At 33.2% G+C, this 21,015-nt stretch overlaps 2 protein-coding genes across 6 annotated transcripts in view; one reads left to right on the top strand and one right to left on the bottom strand.

The window, feature by feature from the left end:
- Positions 1-21,015, top strand: part of LOC116352054 — a 587,314-nt gene that overhangs the window by 317,920 nt on the left and 248,379 nt on the right. The gene's annotated exons all lie outside the window — the stretch shown is intronic.
- Positions 1,518-21,015, bottom strand: part of LOC116352044 — a 37,934-nt gene continuing 18,436 nt past the window's right edge. For 2 of the 5 annotated variants that reach the window (XM_031784284.1, XM_031784285.1), the window contains exons 4-13: positions 8,169-8,299; positions 7,614-7,854; positions 7,150-7,364; positions 6,486-6,555; positions 4,724-5,099; positions 4,527-4,654; positions 3,537-4,456; positions 2,997-3,467; positions 2,040-2,910; positions 1,518-1,965 (exon numbers count right to left, since the gene is read on the bottom strand). In XM_031784284.1, the coding sequence (XP_031640144.1) occupies positions 1,637-1,965; positions 2,040-2,910; positions 2,997-3,467; positions 3,537-4,456; positions 4,527-4,654; positions 4,724-5,099; positions 6,486-6,555; positions 7,150-7,364; positions 7,614-7,854; positions 8,169-8,299 (3,752 nt within the window). In that variant the 3' untranslated portion in view covers positions 1,518-1,636. Of the gene's footprint in view, positions 1,966-2,039; positions 2,911-2,996; positions 3,468-3,536; positions 4,457-4,526; positions 4,655-4,723; positions 5,100-6,485; positions 6,556-7,149; positions 7,365-7,613; positions 7,855-8,168; positions 8,300-8,719; positions 8,916-21,015 lie in introns of those variants that run through there. The other 3 variants (XM_031784286.1, XM_031784288.1, XM_031784287.1) reach the window with 3 other exon arrangements.

The following is a 21,015-nucleotide window of genomic DNA, read 5'->3' as shown; positions in this document are numbered from 1 at the left end:
GACCAATTCCGGCGAAATTTCGTACTACACCCAAAGAGTTAGCAAGCGGGAAATTGAGATTGGACCTTAATTCACCGAATTCAGGCCATTATTACGCTCCATGATAAATCTGTGGAGGCAAACTTCATTTTTGAGCCAATTTATATGGAAAATCAATCATTTTTCATATTGAAAAATATCGAGATTTCAATGACCAATTCCGGCGAAATTTGGTACTACACCCGAAGAGTTAGCAAGCGGGATTTTGAGATTAGACCTTATTTTACCGAATTCAGCCATAATTCAGGCCATTCCCACGTGGAAAATTACTGACTGACTAGTCAGTTAACTAATTTAGGACGTTTTTGGCTAAAGTAGAGATAAATACAACTTAATTCAACTTCAATCGCAGTTGACTATATAGACAAAAACGTCCCAAATTAGTCATCTGATTAAAATGACATACATAGACGACTAAAGTCGACTGGGTAGACGACTGCAGTTAAAAAAATTCAATTTCAGTCGATTTCAGCTAACCAGTCAGTCAGTCACTTTTTTTCGACACGGGATTAATAAGCTCAATCGATTTTAGTCAAATTAATTCGTTTTTATTCAAATTAATTCATTTTTAGTCGTTTTTAGTCTTTTTAAGTCGTATAAATTTGGCTAAAATCGAATATGCTTGAATATAATTAACTAAAATCGTATTTGCATGAAAACGACTAAAAATGGCTAAATACGAATTAATTTGACTAAAAACGAATTAAGTCGTATAAATACGATAAGATTGAAAAAAATGAAAAAAAAAATACGACCAAACCAATAGCTCTGCATTTCATGCAGTGCTAAAAATGTGAAGAGCTAAAAAAAGTCCCTAGCAAATCGAAAGTTTTCCAACCCTCAGGGTTGAGTAATCTCACTGTATCCCCTCTTCTCACACTACTTAGACACAGGAAGAACCCTCATATACACATTAATAAGTATATTCGGCAAATGTTTATTGAATTTGTGAACTTAATAACAATTTTTAAAAAGTCTACTATGAAACACGAACTTTTCCAATTACATAGTTGAAAAAGGAATTGATAAGAAAATGAAAAATGAAATTGTTTGCATTCTAAATTAAATCTTTATTTTGTATAAAAATGATACCGTTTGGCATTCTCAGAATTACTTTAAATCAATAAATTACCCATGAACATATACGTAATTTCTAATGTTTTGTTTGTAAAGTTTTCTATTTTATATTGACGCTTGCATTGCGAATTTATATAATAATAAATTTTGAAGGTTTATTTTATGTTATTTGTTCTGTTTTCTACCATGTAGAGAAATTGTTGTTATTCTAATGTAAAAATCTCATCGCGCATTTACACATTTTCTAAGTTTATTGATTTGAATTTTATGTTGTTGCATTCAGCATTTGGCGTATAAAGTAAATGACATGATTGCACTAAAAATGAGCAAATGTGCGGAGATTTTCCTTGATTGTCATGATGTGATTCGATTTAAAAAAAAAAAAGAAAAACTATTTACGATACATTTAATAATCAATATATATTTAATACAGTCGTGATTCGGTTTGTTGCTTTGCACAAATGAATACGAACGAGATTTGAGGTAAATTGTTCAAACTATGGATTCGATTGCATTAATTCTATTTGTGTTGATGTGAGCTAAGTTGAGCCCGACTAAGCACTGAGCAATCGCAAATCAAGCAATGATAATGTGTTTGTTTCATGCTATAGATGCATTCAGTGTTGTTTCCATCATCTTCATCATTTTGTGCATTTTCATCTAGATTTTCGCCGGCTGATTTCTTTGATTGATGTGTGCATGGTTCATTATTAGCTACCTTGCGAAATCCGGCAGCGCTTATGTATTCCAATTTGCTGTGATGACGTCGATGAGCCACAACCTTATTTGTGTCCGAGCATATGAACTCACACTTCAAACAATGGAAATGTGATGACTTATTGTTTGCGCCTGCCAAAACGAAAAGAAAAATCAATTAATAAAAAATTGTCAAACATTTTGATTCAATGTTTTCTATTACATACCCAAATTATTCTTATAAACACAATCATCGTGTCCGCAACTCATATTAGCTCGATACTGTTTGAAGTCGTCGCCCATCAGTTTGTCCAAGCGTTCATGCCGTGCCGTATGCTGTACAAATCGTGTCTTATCACAGAAACTGTAGTGACAATCGGTGCGACAACAATGAAAATGACTCTGAAGATTCGAATAACCGCATTGTGCAAAACCGCAATCTTCATTAAATCGAAATTTCAGATAGCCTTTTGGAATTGGTTCGTCTTTAAAGATTTTAAAATTGCCAGATGTTCGATTCGATGCCATTTCACTGCCGGAACCACCAGCTTTTGAACCTTTTGGATCACCATTTTTGCCACTCATTTTTGGCAATTTTGTCGCAGCGTTGGCACTTTTTTTGTTTGCATTTACCGCTGCAAGGCTGGTTAAATCGAATGCACCAAATGGATTTGCCATTTGAAGTGGATTTGCCGTTTGTGGCATAAACATGCGTTGTGCATCTTGTTGTTTCATTTGTTCGACAGCACCAAGTAAAGGATACAAGTGTTGATACATCATCGGATTGTTTTGATATAAGGCGGCCAATTGTGCCAAGCACAATGTTTGTATTTGGGCAGACAATTGATCGCTGAAAGCGGAAAAGCCACCTTCACCACCGCCCATTGCCATTTGATTTTGGCCCAACGAGGCCAAATTTGAAATGACACTGGCCGCTGGATTCATAAACGATTCCATATTATTAAACATTTCCGATTGTTTGGCCATTTGTTTGGCAAAATTTTGCATCAATTCTTGTGATGGATCACTTTCTGGTCCAGAATCCGATACTTTATGCTTCACAGAATGAGCCATCAATTTTGATTCATCATCGAAAACCTAATCAAATACGACAAAAATTAATTGAAATAAAAGTGTGTATTAATTAATACGGTAAAAAGGTGTAAAATAATAAATATACATACCTCAGAGCAATCATCACAATGAACATGTGATTCGTTTGATTGATTGCAATGGGAAAATGAGCATTTTTTCACATAGTCAACACTTTCCTTTGACTTGCGTCGCAAACAAGCCGGTGGCGACGATTCACTGTCATTGTCACAATTCTGTGGAAAGAATGTACCAGCGGCACGAACAATCGACACTTTTTCATTATCAGTTGATGGTGACGATGAAAATGATAAACGACGTTTGCGATCGCTGCTACCACTTCCACAGCCACTGCCACCCGAATCACTGAGTCGATGCACGGAGAAATTGGTGGGTGACTCTTTTGAGGCACTACTTTCATCGCCATGATTCTCTGGCGATTGATTTAATGGAGTTTTTGCACGAAAACTACTGCTTTCAGGTGGCAATGGTGATGAAGCTTTGCCATTTTTCTCCAATTTAAAACTGGTGAAAATTGCCTGTGGCCGATTCTGTGTTTGTACCTACGAATCAAAAAAATTAAATTTAAGTTTTTTTTTTAAATTTCGATAAAAAAAATCTGTCATACTTACATTTCCATAGACTTCAACGACGCGATTCTTTGGTGGTCGGCCACGTTTTCGATTGAATAGCCCATCGATGGAAGTGATTTGTTGTAAATTGGTTGGCATATTTTGGTTTTGTATCTTTTGCACAACAGCCGACAACAATGAAGCGTTCATATCTTTTGCATTCTCTTTTTTTAAATTCAAATTAAGTGGTTCGGCTTGATCGGTGCTATTGAAATTATTTTGTGCAAATAATAAGGCATTGATTTGTTTTTGTTTGGCCGTTTCAGTGGCTGAATAAATTTGTTTCAATTGATCAATTTCGATTGATGTAATGGAACGACCGATTGTGGCACTGGCATTTTGAATAAATGACTTTGGTAATACCGATGGATCGATGGCATCGTAATTATTATTATCGGCGGTAATGTCATCGTCATTGGCTTTGCCAATGAGTGAAGCAGCAACAGCCGCTTTGGCAGCTTGACTCTGAAGCAAAGCTTGCTTTTGGAATTGAAGTTGTTGTAAAATTTCCATCGATTCATTGGTCAACAATGCCTCCATTTTATTATCATTTTCAGCATATTTTGATAGAAGTGTTGATAAGTTACCAGGAAATGGTGACAAACTTTTTGAAGCCATTGGCTCTGATCCACTCATTTCAGTGTCATTGTTATCATGCGACAAAACGTCATCATTCTTTTGTGCCAATTTAAATTGTTGATACGCTTGTTCTGAATCCATTCGATCATGCTTACGCTTGTGGCTCAACAATTGACCACTCGAATGCAATACGTAGTAACAATTTTCACGAACACAATGAATGTGATTGCATTGCAAGGAGAAACGACAACGATCAAATGAGCACGGTTCATTTTTCATGAATTTTTTGAAACCATCGCGTGCCAATAATTCATCTTTGATGTGATAAGTCTTGTGTTTTTCTAGATAGAAATTTGTGAAATAAAAATGCGATTAGATACATTTCATCGACAAAAAAATTAAATGTCTTACCCATTTCGGCTTTATTTTTGAATGTATAATTGCAACTGTCACGAATACAATGGAAATGTGTAGTGCGTTGACCAGCAAAACTACAAAAGTCAGCATTACATTCTTCGGTCGCACGGAACCGTTGGAACCTATGGAAAACAAATGATTATAAACCAATTTTTTCGGAAATGTTAAGATTTGATGTGCTTTGGACTTACCCTTCTTGCATGATAGCCGAATCTTTGCGATGATAGTTTGAGTGCATTTGAACATCACTGGTCGAAATGTAAACCTTATCGCAATTTCCTTGTAAGCAATGATAATGTGTTTGTTTGCCATTATGTTGACATTCGCCAAATTGAATGGAACAATCGTCGGTCGATGAAAATCGAAGAAAACCATGATTTAAGCTTTCATTACGTTTTTTGTGCCATTTCAAATGTCGCAAAACCTCTTCGCGTTTGCACAGTACTTTATTTACATTCATACATAAAATGTCCAAACAATGAAAATGTTCGCGCAATTTATCGATCGCACATTGATCATGATTGCATTCCATAAACGACGAATATTTCGACAGATATTTGCCCGAATCTAAGAGAAGACACAAAATGAAATGGTTCCGTAAGTAATATATATATATATATATATATAAAAAATGCAGTGATAAATGTACATATGCGTGATGTGCGAGCGTTAAAATGCTTAAAATTGATGGGCACGGAAATCGTTTGTGTGGATCGTTTAATTTTTTCTAATTGAATTTATTGTGATTTCAGTGTGCATACGCGCGCGTACATACGTGTGTTTTTTTATTAAACGGATAAATTTAGCAAAGAATAAAAAAAAAACGAAATTATTTATGATTTTTGTATGGAAATTTTGTTGGGAAATAATGTACAGTGATATAAATGAATGGCCGAGATAATGCCATTGATAAACTAACAAATACATCCAATCAAAATAAAAAAGCGCGCTACACTCTGTTAAAAAAATTGGCGGTGGAACAAGTGTGTTTATATATATCACTCCCATCGAGCACTTTGTGGCCATCGGTTTGCATAGACGGAAATGATCAAGTCAAACAAAAAATTGTATTAAAAGTTGGGCGAAAATGTTATATGGGATTCCACTTCTGGATAATTTAAAGTAATAGACCTAATTTAGACAATCAATTAACCAATCGTGGGAATCGCACGACAACACACAAATTCAACAAAAAAAAAAAAAACAAATATGTGTATGTTGCTGGAATGTATTGTCCGCTTGTCGCACGCATATACACACATTTTTATGGTTTAATTTCGTCACCAATTCTCTGTTACATTCTGTCCGTTCTGGTTTGTCGTTATTGCTATTTTTTGTGCTTGACGCACATTCCATCAAATGCATCACATTCAATTCACTCCACTCCACTTGATTCATGGGGCTTCATTTTTATGAATTTGTTTGTTTGCCTTTTTGTACAAAAAAAAAGCCGAGCATTTTTATTCATAAAACCCAATGGTTTTGACGACACTTGTGAATGATCGCCTCTGTACGCGCACACGATTGTACTCTCGACTGGATATTTCAATCAAGCGTTTACATTTGATGAGCGTTGATTCGGTCACTCAATTTTTTTACGCGCGCTTCACCGATTTGAATTGTTCGGTCAAGCAATGGATTTGTGCCGCTTTTCATAGAAAATTGTGTGAATAAAATTATGGAGACGAGAGAAAAAAACGAACACGATTAAGAGAAACAGAAGCGCACTACACAAACGAGACTGATTTTTTTTTATTAAACTCGTTAATCATTTCCGTGCTCATTCACAAACTTATGCATTCTTTTATTTCGCCTGATTTTATATAAATCCACAACATTCGAAACATATTTGCACTTCACTTTGAACTTTTAATTCTCGATGATCAACTTAAGCCGCATCACATATGCCCCACTGTATGCGTTTATTGACATTTTAAAATTGTGTCTACTTACCGATTAGTTTACTTTCGTCACCTTGCATAGTGACCATTTTCAATGCGGTCGCTGCCGGCGAAAGAAAACTCTGTTTTAGGGATGAAAAAAAAGAAGGCACAAATAAATAGAATGTTGAAGATGAATAGCATCCGTTCAACCGGTATAGAATTGTAGTGGTAGGTAAAATTGATCGATTAGCCGAGATATTAAGATATGGTTATACGATATTGGTCAAAGGTCTTGCACACTCTCTTAAGCATTGCACACATCATACGTATCGTATACACACACCGAAACGCCAGCCAAGCACACTTTTCATCACCTTGTCCTTTCTTATTGTGTCACATACAATTGTCGATTAGTCACTCTTCTTCTATTCTTCGTTTCTATTTCTAATTTACAATTCCGTACGCATTCAATTGCGTACAAGACTCTTGAATTGTGTGCGATCTGGCCAGTGTATGTGTGTGTGTTCATATATTACATAATTGCTAAAATCGTTCGGTGAGAATGATGCGAACGAATAATCGAGGGGAAAAATGCGTTGAGTATAATGCAATAAGTGTGTGCAAAAGCCATTTCAAAGGTAAATCGATTTAAATAGTCTATTATTAGTTCGAGGGAAATGGTTCGATAAATACAATAAAAAAATTAAAGAAAAAAAAGAATGATGCACACTTACCATTGATGGTTTTTCAAAATATTTATCCTTGGCCAAACTAAGGCCAGACACATCGACAATGTTCGATAATGATTGCGATAAATTGAGCGTTGGTTGTTGTTGTTGGGCGACTTTGGCCAATTGTTGTTTTGTTTCTTGCAAATATGCCGAATACGATGAATCGAATGATGCATCATTGGTGTCAGTGAACGCACGATTTTTCAATGACGCATTTCCTATTTGCCCAAAAACAAATTTTATATATATATATTTAGATTAACACAAATGGTCGTGAAAAAAATACGAGATTCGTGACTTGAATCGTGGACGGTATTATTTTTACATCGAAAATTTTGTTGAAATTCTTCAAAACTTTGTTCAATACTTGAATTTTTTACTTCGATTGAAGTAATCTTTCCGGATTCAGATTTCTGAGTTCCAAATTCAAATCTTTGAAGCAAAAAACCGAAATAAAGTTGACATACCATCATCAAAATCGCTCATTCGGCTACTGGCACCGTCGTCATTATCGTTAATGCTGGTGGCACGATCGTTGTTCTCATGATTGCTGTCCGAATCAGCATCGGTTTCTGATTTAATCGTTTGCTCTACATGCATTCGCTTATTTGAACCTAAAATAGTGCTTAATTTTCGTTTACGGTTCGCCATCGAATCCACTGATTTGCTCTCACAATTATCATCGTCATCGCTCACACCGTCAGTCATCTGTTATTTTTAGAGAGAGAAAAAAAAAAAACATTTTACTCTAAATTTCGTCACGATTCGCAAACAAAATCGTACACAATCGTACCTATTCTCGGTTTTGATTTTTGTTTTCAATAAAAATTTCTCGAGAATAGAGTGCACAGTATTTTTTTCATTTTTTTTTTCATTTCAGCGGCACTATGAATATTTGCCGATGTCTGACAAATGAACCAGTAATCGTGCTTCATGTGTAAATGTGTAGAGCGAACGTTTTTTAACACGAAAAACCGTAGAAATGTAAAATAACGCGAAAAGAGAAGAAGAAATAAGCTCACCTGTTGATGCTGAGCGGACGGAGTGATTGGTGTTCGCGGTGGTGTGGGCGGCACTAATGCATTCTGTTGTTGCTTTTGTGTGGTGGATTGTGTGGCCGATTGATTGGCAATGGTACCCTTTTTTAACAATGCTGTAAGAAAATGTTCATTATTTTGATTAAATAAACTGGCTAATTGGGTGATGTTTAATTTTGTTTGTGGGCATGCAACGTTAGCATCACTATCATTTTCATGCGTTGCGTTTATGTTTGTTGGAATATTATGATCGACGGTGATCGTCGCATAATCACTATCATTTGATTGAACGTTTGTAGCACCGTTTAATTGATACATTTGACTCAGTTGCGATAACCAGAATTGAGTGAGTTGATTTAATTGTGGTTGTACTTCCATTTTTTATTGCTTTTTTTTTCTTGACCAATAATTTCGAATTTTTTTCTTTTTAACAATTTTTTTTTTCGTTTATTCACATTAAAATCGCAAAAATATCACAACAAACATGAACGCACGTAATTTTTTGATTCAATCTTAAATAAAAAAACACCACACACAAATAAGCCACAAAAATTTTTGCAACGCAAAAATTATATTTTGATACAACAAAATCAAATTTTTCTCTAAAACAAAGATCAACCGAAAAATGCACAACAAAGTTTTTTAAGCAAACATTAGAGAATCTAAATAAAACAGGACCTTCTTGTGTCATTGACTGTTCGAATTGAACTGATATTCAAGAAACGATTAGGAAGTAAATCAGCTCCGTGTTTAGCCTTTCTTAAATCGAACGACCGTAAAAAATGCAAGAGATTCGAATAAAAAACGCATAAACACACACAACGAAAAATCTCAAGAAAGTGTGTATCACAAGCGAAAGAGTGAGTGAGAAAGAATGATCGAAAAAATACAGCGAAGTAGGTAAAAAGGATCTCGAATAGACCTCGTTTTTTTAAATCACACGTATATTCAATTCGATTTTATTTGTAGTGAATCATTTTTCGTATTTTTTTGTTCCTCAATCGACCTTGTGTTTGCTTTTCCCTTTTTTTATAAAAAAAACACACGCGTACATAGGGCAAAAGCAGGAGATTTCTCAATGCATCGCATCAACAAAAAAAGGATATATGTGTGTCTAGAGATGTGTATAGTAAACCTATATGTATTGTACGGCTGCTGTTGCGTTATGAAACGAAAAAAAAACCAAAGCGAAAAATATTTGAAAATTGAATAGAAAAAGGGAAGAACTGTGTGAAGGGGGTAATCAAAAAATGTATAAAAATTATAAAATCCAGTGCTGATTCATTTACACACGAGAGTTTGTGTTTTTTTTTTTCATTCATTTGAAGCAAAAAGCAAACGTGCGTCGAGTCTCCTTTTTTTCGATCGTTTCGTTTAAATTATCGCCGAAATTACCCTAAAAATAAGTTTGTGTGTTGCGAAGAAAGATATGGGCATACAAACGAGCGAGAAAGAAGGAATGAAAGAAAGGTTATACAATACATCAATGAAAACGTTAGTGTTTCTATGCTAAAACACTCCATTGTTTGGCTATGATCATCGCACGCTCTCTCTCTCGAATTCACATTGTTTAAAGAGCCAATTGCAATTCAGCATATTCACAGTTTTTTTTTTTCTTTTTTAGGGTGAAAATTGTCAAAATAAAAAAAACTGTTTAAATTCACACATTGGCCGTGGAAAAAGGAGACACACAATTTTTGACGAACCAATTACAGCTCGATGCTTAGATTATTTTTGAGTTTTTTTTAGTTTTCAGTGAAAAAAAACCAAACACCGCCTTTTTTGCTGTTGATGATTAGTTTTCAACCCAAATCGAAGTTTATTCACAATAAAACTCTTAAATTTTTATATGAAATATGAGCGGCTGCATTAATAATGCGGGCAAATATTACAACAAATTTGAATGTTGATTTTAAATTCATGCGATCTAACTTTTAATATAAAACGGTTACCTATCGCTTCAATGTTAGGGTTGGGAGGGAGAGAAAAAAAAACGAATAGTATAATAGTAAAAACGATATTTTATGCAAATTTTCCATAAATAATGAACGAAGGAAAAAAAGTCGAACGCATTAAAATTCCTCATGGAATTATTTCCATAATTTTTTTTTTCGTATAGTTAAATAAACTTATGGAAATTAAAAGAATACGCTCTTGTGAAGTAATTGAATACACGAATGGGAAATGATTGTCGATGCGATTGATGTCTTCTTTTGTTGTGCAATTTTTTGTATTTATGTGAATAATAATTCATAGAATCTATTCTGCATCTTATCCCTACTTAACTTGCATGCTTTTTTTGCTCTTGCAACGATAAATTCAATTAAATGCATAGCGGTGAATGTGCAAATATCACAAGGATGCAGCACAATTTGAATGATGATCGATTTAGGTATTGCCAATCGATTTATTTAAGTTTTCCAATCAATCGGTCGGGCTAAGCATCCTTGGGTGCAAATTGCCAATAATTGTCTGCTGAATAATGTGCACGGGACAAATGAAAAGATATTTAAAAAAAGAAAATCGAATGCGCTTAGCATACAAACGCATCAATTACTTAACATTCAGTAGGTACTTTATCTTTGAATCACTTCTCTCTCTGCATATTCGGTGTTTCTTTTCACTTCATTGTTTGGTCGTTCGAGCATTGTTGCCATTCATCCCCAACAAACAATGCACATTTTGGAAATAGGCGAATGACCATAATATGGCATGCATTTTGTGTGTTACAGAGGGTATATGTTGTAACAGGATCAATAGACAATATTTTGCAAACATTTCGTTAAATAGGTGTTGACTCCAGATTATTTTTTTGGTCTAGAACAAAAGAAAATTGGACTTCATTTTTCTTGTGTTGACAGCAGAAGACAATGCATCTAAAAAATATTCATACGCACAAAAATTTCTCTCTGGCCACCGGAAATTTTGGAATTGCAAAGGTAAGATAAGAGAGTAAAGAAGATGGTAGTGATTGAAGAAAAAAAATTGTTCGATTGCATAACTAGTGTGATGATAATTTTTCTGAGAATGGAATCGTATTCATCATTACCCATCGAATGTTGATTCATGATACATACAGACGAAAGCATGCGATTCGTATTTCTCACACTCAAATTCATACATTGAGTCTCACAATTTTTTTTTGTTTCTTGTCTATTTTCAATTTACCGTCCATAAGCACATTTCACAATCTCTACAAATCGACTTTTTTTCAATTTCGTTCATAATATATTTCTGTTTTTTTTTCTTCTTTCGATCGCACGCCCCGTTTCAATTCATTTAAATTAACCTGATGAATAAAGCAAAATTAACTTTTACAAATCAAACTAAATCGATTGTATGCTTTTGTTTTTTCTTCTCTGTCTCATTGTTTTGGTATGAGTGTGTATATTTATTTCGTCAGCTCTCCATTCTCCTCGTAGGTAAATCGAGGTTCATTTGGCTCATATTATATTTCTTTTTTTTTGTCAAAAGATTTCATATTCGATACGTTTTTTTTCGTTAAGAAGGTGTTTTTGATGTGGATATTTTTTTCTAAACATTCATTGTGGCAATAAATAAATGCGGCAAGTGCCGCCACACGATTAAATACATTCCAATCTGGGCCAAAATAAAAAGAAATGATCAAAGAATAGAAGAGAGTAAAAAACTCTGCATCACCCTGAAAAAAAGCAACACACAACCGAAATGAAATGAACACACACATACGCAACAGGCGTTCGCGCCTTGCAATCGACTAAGAGAAATAAAAATGCCGAAATTTGAATTGAAAATAGTTTCGTTTATGATAAATAGCATTTCTATTATACGTTCAATTATATACATGGAGACGGCGTTTTCTTTTCTCTTTATTTTCGGTTGATTTCAGAGTGAGAGAGGAGGCCTCTGTTGACCAATGCTGCTGACTACTTGCCATCGATGGGCCATATCTGGACGGGCTCGCATGCCAAAGACAATCGCCAATGAAACGATGTTGATGATAATGAATATATATACGAAAAAGAAATCGACACGAAACGCGATATAAGATGCGAAAAAAATCAAATCATGACTCGTTTTTTATCCATTTTTTTTGTATGTTGTGTTGTTCCTCTCGTTCTACGAATTTCATATTTTTTATTATTTTGTTTTGTACTTTTCGTGTACAACGCGATTGAAGTAACAATACACACACACTCCAAGAAAAAAAAATTATTATTCATTCACATTAAATGATTAAATATAATTTTTTTTCGGGAAAAAAAGAATATTTCAATATCTAATAGGTTTTTGTGGCCTGTATCTTTTTTCCTCTTTCTCTCGGTTCATTCTTACAACACCATCATTTCAATTGTGGTGATCTGGAGTCGATGATCTCTTGTCTTCTTGATGAATCGTCAGAATTGCTTGAAGACAGAAAAAATCGACTTCACTGACATCAATGCTCTTATTATTTGAATAGAAATTCCCAATTTTTTTTTCTTTTTCTTCTTCATTTCATTTTAATCTTTTCATTACAGTGCTCTTTTTTTCTTCGATTTCGTGGATTCTTGACGCGAAGCTTCATCATTTTTTTGACATGGCAATCGATCGGCCTTTTAAAATGTTATGAAAATATGGAAATGGTCACTTTCAGAAATGCCAACTAGAAATGGAAGATAGAAACGTAATGTAACTATTATCGGAGTCAATGACGGGGAATTTTTTTTTAATAGAAGATTAAATGGATTTTAGACGAATAGATCGATTTTTTGGGAAACTGATAAGTAGTTTCTGATGGTAATTATGTTGGTTTTCTGATTTTGGAAGATCGATCATTTCTCTTTTCAAATTGGACGAAATCTGATTTTAGAAGAAAAAAAATTGAATGAAAAACAGAGAAAAAGAAGAAATCCTGAAATTTATATCAGATCAAAAAAAGTTCAATTAAAGTTTTTCTTGAAATTTTCTCATTTATGTCGCGGAAAGAGACTGGTTGTGTCGATATCATCTCCGGATGATAATGGGCGGAAGGAGACACCGTGGTTTCAACAAATGGAAAAGAGAATAATATTGATTAATAACCAGTTGTAAACACACAAAAATAACCATTGAATCATATAAGCGTGCGCGTAATATATACGCACGTTTACTCTCTGTACAATACATATTACCCACAGTATGATATCTTTTTCTCCAATTGGATTTATTGGCGTGTCGTTGTATTCGTTTTAATTTTTTTGGTGAATTCATTCGATCATTTTTTTCCTCTCTTCATCTATTTCTATTTATTCCACATTATGTTGTTTGGTATACAATAAATTTATGAAAAAAAAATTGTGAAAGAGACCCATAAAAAGTGCTTGCATGAAATAAGTTTGTAATTTTTTTTTTCTTCGTTTAGTCTAGTTACGTTTAATCATAATAATATTTCGTTTAATTTGGTGTGCTCACTCTATTTTTTGAGCTGCTTTAGCAGCGAAGAGAGCGAGAGAAAAACAAAACGAGAAGAAAAAAAATTCGACACTAAGTATCTACATCTCTCATATATTGACATAAATTAACATTTACTTGAATCGAATATTGAGATGTGTCGCGTTCATTGTCATAAAAACTTCACAATTTTTGACGTTGGTGTGTACATTTATCGCCGAAATTATTCATATATACTAAAATGAACGTCTTTTCGTTTATTTCTTCAATTTCGTTTGCTTCTGCTGCTGCTAACGTAGCTCCGTTCTCTTTTTCAGCTTCATATTGCTTTGAATTTAATTATGCGGGATGAACGACAATTCCGTACTCATTTATTATTGCTTACAATTTTTACTTATAAATATAATTCTCTCTCTCAGTCGTCGATCTATTTGGTATTCAACGGCGATGGTTCCGTTTGTTTATTTCTTTTATATGTATGTACATTGTCAATTGTAATTTATTACATCAAAATGACACAAGAACAAAACAGCCACGAGAAATGATGGAGGAAATATAATGAAAACTAAAAATTCGGTATGATTTTTCCAAATATCAAATTCTTGAAGAAAACAAACACATTCATCGAATTTTTTTTTGATTGGATTATAAATGATGTGTTCTTGTTCTCGCTTCGATGTTGAATTTTCGATTAGGATTTTTGTGTTGTTTCGATTTCTCAACACTTCTACTGTGTCTGTGTTAACCAATGCGGACCAATTTTCTTGGTTAATTGATTATAGCAGTAAAAGGGTTTATTTATTGGTTGAATTTTAATTGAAATGGATTTCATTTCATTGACCAGAGTTAAAATACATTGAACTCGACCTCGATAAGTGGCCTAAAATAGGGGTTTTGATTAAATTTCTATTGAATGCATTTTGAAACAATTTGAGCGAAAAGAAGTTCTGCTTTTTTTTCGTTCGTTGTAAATGATGTGAGAGGGCAAAGAGGAGCGCTTTCAATATGATGGAAAATTAATACATTTTGAAAATTGAATTTTCAACTGAACATTGGCATCATTTCCTTTAATTAAACACCGAAAAGAAAAAACATTTAATGGAAATCATTTGCGAAAACGACTCAATATCATGCTTATGATGTATATATCATAATCATATGTGACAAAAAAAATTAAACGAGAAAATGAAGTGAATGTTCGATTGTTTTGCATATGTGTGTATATAGCATGTGATATCAATGCCACTTCAATTTGACCAATGTGTAGTGTCTGCTGATGTTTGGTATTTTCTTAAAAACAAAAATTCATTTTCTCTATGGTGTTCATTTTCGCGGGCCAAACATCGCCTCATGACGCACATGATGGGAGAAAAATCACAAAGAGAAGGAGAAAAAAGTTCCGACCACAGAAAATGGACCAAAAAATCCATTACGATTAAATAGTTTTCAAGTCTTTTTTTTTGTGGTGTTGGCCATTTGTTTGTTTCGATTTGTGAAACATTTTAGTGGATTTGATGTTATTATCGACGTGAGTGTCTTTTTTTCGTTGTTTTTCTTTCTTCTGGTTGATCTAATGCGTCCATCTCTCCTAAAAGCAGCCGTAAATTGATGACTCAGTGATTATATGATATGTCCATTTTCAACATCATCATCTGCATGGATTATGAGATACTTTTTCAGATCAACTCTTCATTTTTGCCCCATTGTATTCATTTTTGTTGTTAGGCATTCAACAATTCTTTCGATCATTTTGTTCTCATTACATCAGAGATACATATTCTCAAATTCATTGCTATTTCACGCTAATAATAAGCAAAAAAAATACCTCTAATAATCTGACTTTTATTTGCGATTCTCTATTCACAATTTTCATATGGAAAATGTTTATTGAAATGAGTCAAGTAGACAAAAAAAGTCATGTAATAAATCGAACAAATGCCATACATTGAACGAATCCAATCAGTGAACGAACAAACGAGATCGTTGACGACGACGATGACGACTAAACGAATCCACTGTACTGAGTAATAATTTATCTTTCTGTGTAAAGCGATCATCTTCTATCATTTATTATTGTTATTAATATCATAGCGAGAAAAAAAAGTTGAAAAAAGTATGTACACATATAGACATACGGGAGTAGATCGTATGCCGTTGAATAGTTTTACCGGCGTACAGAGAAAACGATGATGTGTGTTTCAATTTCTTTTCACAAAAAACCGAAGAGAATGTGGAAAAAGAACTCTTTGATTTCGATCATTGTTTTGGAAATCCATTCTCTTTTTAGTCCCGCGCACTCTCTTGTATGATTCCAAATTAAACCAGAAAAAAACGACGATGTATTTCCATTTTCATACAAATTATTATATGTTGGTGGTGGCGGCGATGAAAGCAAATGCGTTTGGCGCGCTTGTAAGTGAATGTGAATTAATTCTTCTGTGCTCATAACTCCGGGTCTTGTTGTTGTTCTTTCTTTATTTTCTGTTCATCTTTTTGGGGCCGTGATTTTTCTATTTCGATTGAAAGGAATCGAAGAGAAATCCAACGAGAAAACTCGGTGGAAAAAAGCAACACACAAAAATATGGAATGTCGATTAATATGCGTTCTTATACACAACTTTTTTTTTTTCTTCAACCATTCCATCAACAATGAGGTGTGTGTTTTTTATTCATTTTTTACTATTCGTTTAAACCATTCCATTTTGATTGATTTTCAGAGGAAAAACATTCGAAAAATGAACTTTTATCATGAAAACCATTGTAATTGAGCATTTTTAACGTGTCATTCTACGTATATATTTAATTATCATGGTTTTTAAGTCAGAAGAACTTTTTGATTATGCATTTTGTATAGCGACATTTGTGGATGTCACGTAAAATAAGTGAATCACTTCCGTCTAACCTTTTCTTTTCGTTCATATTTTCAATAGAAATCGAATGTGTCTTTGTCAAAAAAAAGAAAAGATTTTCACTATAAAAATATGAATTTCTAGTTATTCGAAGAAGCCAGAAAAAAAGAGTCTAATGCTAGGGGCTCGGAACATGAAAAAAAATCAAAATAAACACAGTTTTGACAATTTTGTATGAATTCGGTGTATAAATGGAAAATATAAAGAATATTTTGAATATTTCTCATATTTACGTAATTATTTGTCATTATTCAGCTCGTATATGGCACCGATGTAAACACAACACAAAATAAAATTAATAGTCGTTGTTTTTATTATAATATAAAAAGAGATTTTAGGCTAAAAAACTTATATTTCTTTGATAAAAAAATAATTTGACTGAAGAACAACAAAAATGTATAGGTAAAAGTGTTCTTAGCTTGTGTGATTTTATAAATAACATTCCACAAAATGACATACTTCATTTGCCGCCATTTTCATATTTACGATAATCAAAATATTGGGAATATTCATGATTATTCACAGTATTGTTCACACTCAAAATGTACCAATATTCGTGAATATGGTGATTATTATTGTTTAAACTCAAACTATTTCAATATTTCTGATTATGTGTGTTTTTTCGTCAATAAAAAATACTTCCGAGCCCCTAGGTCTAATGAATCAACCAAGAATTCAAATGAAATTATTACAAAACTCGAAATTCATTTCAATTCATATTCGTCATTTTGACCAAAAAAGTAAATAAATCAACCAACGTCCTAATCCTAGTACGCTGCATCGAAAACGAATGACCTCCAAAACAAATGCTCGCTAGAAATATCACATTGATATTTACACTTTGAAAGGTGATCGATGTGATCATCATTAAAAATACGAGAGAAGAATAAAATCCTTCAAACAAAATCAGCGTTTATTTTACGCTAAATATGTTTACGAATCGTCGTCAATCAAAGAGATTGTGTGTTTATTGGTCAACCGATCAGCAAGCCGAATTTCCATGTAAATTTCATGGAATTTGATTGGTTTTTTGGTGCCATTGGGGAGTGTTTACGAGCAAAATTCATGCGGTCAAATAGAAACGGTGTATTTAAATCAACAATATATACAAAAAAAAACAACAACAGCACCACACAATCAGAGAGTATTAGTGAGTTTTTGGTCGAGAAAAAAAATGCCATTCACTAAAGAAATATATATTCATTAAATTGACCGGTTATGGCAAAAATATTCGGACATATCTTGATGTCTATCGAAACCCGATGGACAATCTATTTGACGCACATAAGAAAAAAAACAAATGGAAAAAAATCCGAAAGAAATCTGAAATATTATTTATTATTATGAATAATATCATGAAACAAAAAAAAGAGTCAAAACTGTATATTTGCCTTTTTTGTGTGTAACATAGAGCGCTTTGAATGTCTGCGCTGCTGCTGCCGTTGTTGCTGCTTTTTTTCGATGAAAAATAATTTAAAAATTGCTCGAAGCGATCGAGTGAGGTCTTGTTTTTTTTCCTGTATAATGAATGCTCTTTGCTCGTTACGTGGTTTTTTTTTACTTCTCTCTACTCTATCCAAGAGAAAGAGACGAAAAAAATATGCCAAACAAGAGATGTAAATTGTGAGTAAAACCGAAAGACAGAGAGCTTATAAATATATATATTGGATACTTAAATTGACTACATATTTCCTAATATACTATATGCATGAATTCCTATACATCTTTACTGATATTTTTTTCTTCACTTGAAATGATAGTTTGCGCTTGTATATTTAATCATTTCAGTTGAATTGACGGACAAATTTAAGTTTGACCCGAAAATGATGGCAAAAATAATAATCAAACAAATTTACGGAAAGCAACAAACACCCGAAACAAAAAAATAAGCGACGCAAGTATGTATTCGACAATGTTAAATAGATAGCGAAAGGATCCCTGAACGAACGAAAAAAAAATATACAAAAATGTTGTGATCAAATCATGAAAAACGGTCGTACACATAAATGGCCACAGTAGATGTGTGAAACATGTTGAATAAATGCAACAAAAATTAATAAATTGCTTTATTCGTCAAGCTCATATGACGAGAACCAAAAGCGGCCGGGTGAGTGAGAAGCAACAAAAACAAATTTGCGGCGAATCGAAAACAATAAACACAAGCAATCGAATAAATTGTGGAATAAAAAGCAAGCAGTGCACGGCTATTGCCGTATTCAACTAATAAAACGAGGTAATGAAATGGACGAGCGAGAAAGCATGAACGAGCAAACTCGAGTAAATACAAAAAAAATCACGTTGATTTTGATTGAAATATTGAAATATATATTCATATTACAAGTGATTGCGCACTTTGGGGATCCATGAAATCATGAGCGAGAGAAGTCGAGGGAAAGAAAACGCCACTAAGCAACAAGCGAACACACCAGCAATGTGGAAACAATGGAAAAAAATAATTTAACTATTATCCGAAAACGTAATGGAGTGTGTGCGAGCATTTGATCCAATATATATGAATTCATTGACAACAAAAGATTCAAATTGAAATAAATAAAATTTAAATAGTATTTCTCCATCTATTTGACGGATAACCATTTAATCATTTCGAAAAATTCAAATAATTACAAATATTTGACCGTTTTTTTAAATTCTCTCTATAGGCTTCTATCTCACTCACTCGGCATTTTTACCGAAAGAGATCATACACGGTTTGTTTGACAAAAGGCTCGAGAAATGATTACATTTACACATATACCGACCATCATTCAAAGCCCATTTAATCTAGTTCTTTTCGGCCGACCAAGTGATATAGACTTTAACCAGCATTCTTAGTTGTTTTCGACATAATTTTTGTTGATTTCTTCGTTTTTTTCTCATTCCATTGGCATTCCGACTTTCAGCGGATTTAATTCATTGCGATATGTGTCTCATATATATTTTTTTTCGTATGATGTTTCACGGTGATTTTACTTAGAAACCACTTTAGAGTGAATATTTCGATTGAGTTAGCTCAATTAATTGGATTTATGATTTATGATTTATGAAACTCGTGACGAATGAATCAACAATCCATTCTTTGTGGACTTTTTATTGGATGACATTTTTTGGATTTTTATGAAACAAATTTAACTTATTTTTTTGATTTAGATGCAAAGTGGGGAATTTTATGAATGGAAATGAACGAAATTGCTGAAAATGTCAGAAAAGTTTGAAATTTATTCAAGGACCACTCCGACAGATAATTATGGAATGAAGACTAGAGGAACATATTACGTGCTACTTTGCATTTATCCTTTCTTTCTCTTTGGCGTCTTTTTAGAGTTTCAAAGAGTTGAGTTGAATGTACTCCGATAATGGCTAAAAAAACTTCAAATCTGAATATCAGTAGGAAGTAATGACTAAAAAAAACAATTGAATATTCAACTAAAAACTTGTTTTTTTTTTCTATCTTTCAATCATCAATATTTTGGATACTGGTTGGCATTCGTGCTTTAGTTGAATGCCAGTTATGAAAAAAATCCAACTCAACTGTACATAATTGAAAATAAAATTCGAACCGGATCCCTCATTTTCGAAATATTGAATGGTTAAATTAATTATTTTTACAAGGAGATTCAGAGAATGTGCGCTCAAACGAAAAAAATGGCCCGAAATTATTTGAAACCCGTTGAATTTACCAACAAACAAATCAAATCAAATGGAATCCATTCACAACGGCAATTAGATGGTCGAAATTCGAAACAACGACACAGTGAAAAAAAAGACAACAACAACAACTACAACAAATAGCATCGTCAAACGAATTAAGATCTCTGTGGCAAGCAAAAACACAAAATCTCAATCTGTGCACATGATCATTTGAATATTTCCAAATAATATTTTATATTAGAAATAACGAAATAGAAAAAAATACCGTACACATTACATTATTACGTACATTTAATATTAGTTTGGCTGCCTGTCACTTTTGTGTGTGTGTGTATCAATGGTACGGTGAAGACGAGTGAGGAGAACGAGAAGAAACATCGGGTAAAAAATCACTTTATTAATGCCGTGTGATGAATTTGATTGCTTTTCATTCTGTTTGCTCTATCATTTTATCTCCTTGAAAATATGTACGCCAACCGTCTCTTTCGCTCTCATATTAAATCTCACATCGCTTTCAGGTAAATTCATAATAGCTATTTACAATAATATTTTTTTCTTCTCTCTTTGACTGCTATTGGTGCTTTTGTTTTCGTGTTTCGTTTTGTAAAAGATCCAGAGAGGAGAAAAAAAAATTATTATTGAAATGAAAAAATGCTACAAAATATTCAAGCACATCAAAGTTGTAATAGATAATAATAGAAAACGGCTTTTTATTTTAATTTGAAGCGCATATCCAAAAAAAATCGTAAGTATTTGAAGGTAATGAGAATACATCGAAAATTCTTTGGTCGAACCAACACACAAAAAAAATGACTTAAATCGTGTATAACGACGACCGATGACTGGGAATTGAAGCGAATGAGATAATTTATCATTTCACATCA

This window comes from Contarinia nasturtii, unplaced genomic scaffold (genome assembly GCF_009176525.2).
Source record: "Contarinia nasturtii isolate CC-2019 unplaced genomic scaffold, AAFC_CNas_1.1 Cnas_scaffold_187, whole genome shotgun sequence".
Taxonomy (NCBI): domain Eukaryota; kingdom Metazoa; phylum Arthropoda; class Insecta; order Diptera; family Cecidomyiidae; genus Contarinia; species Contarinia nasturtii.
Note: the sequence above shows the minus strand (reverse complement) of the source record. Positions and strands in the feature narration are given on the sequence as shown.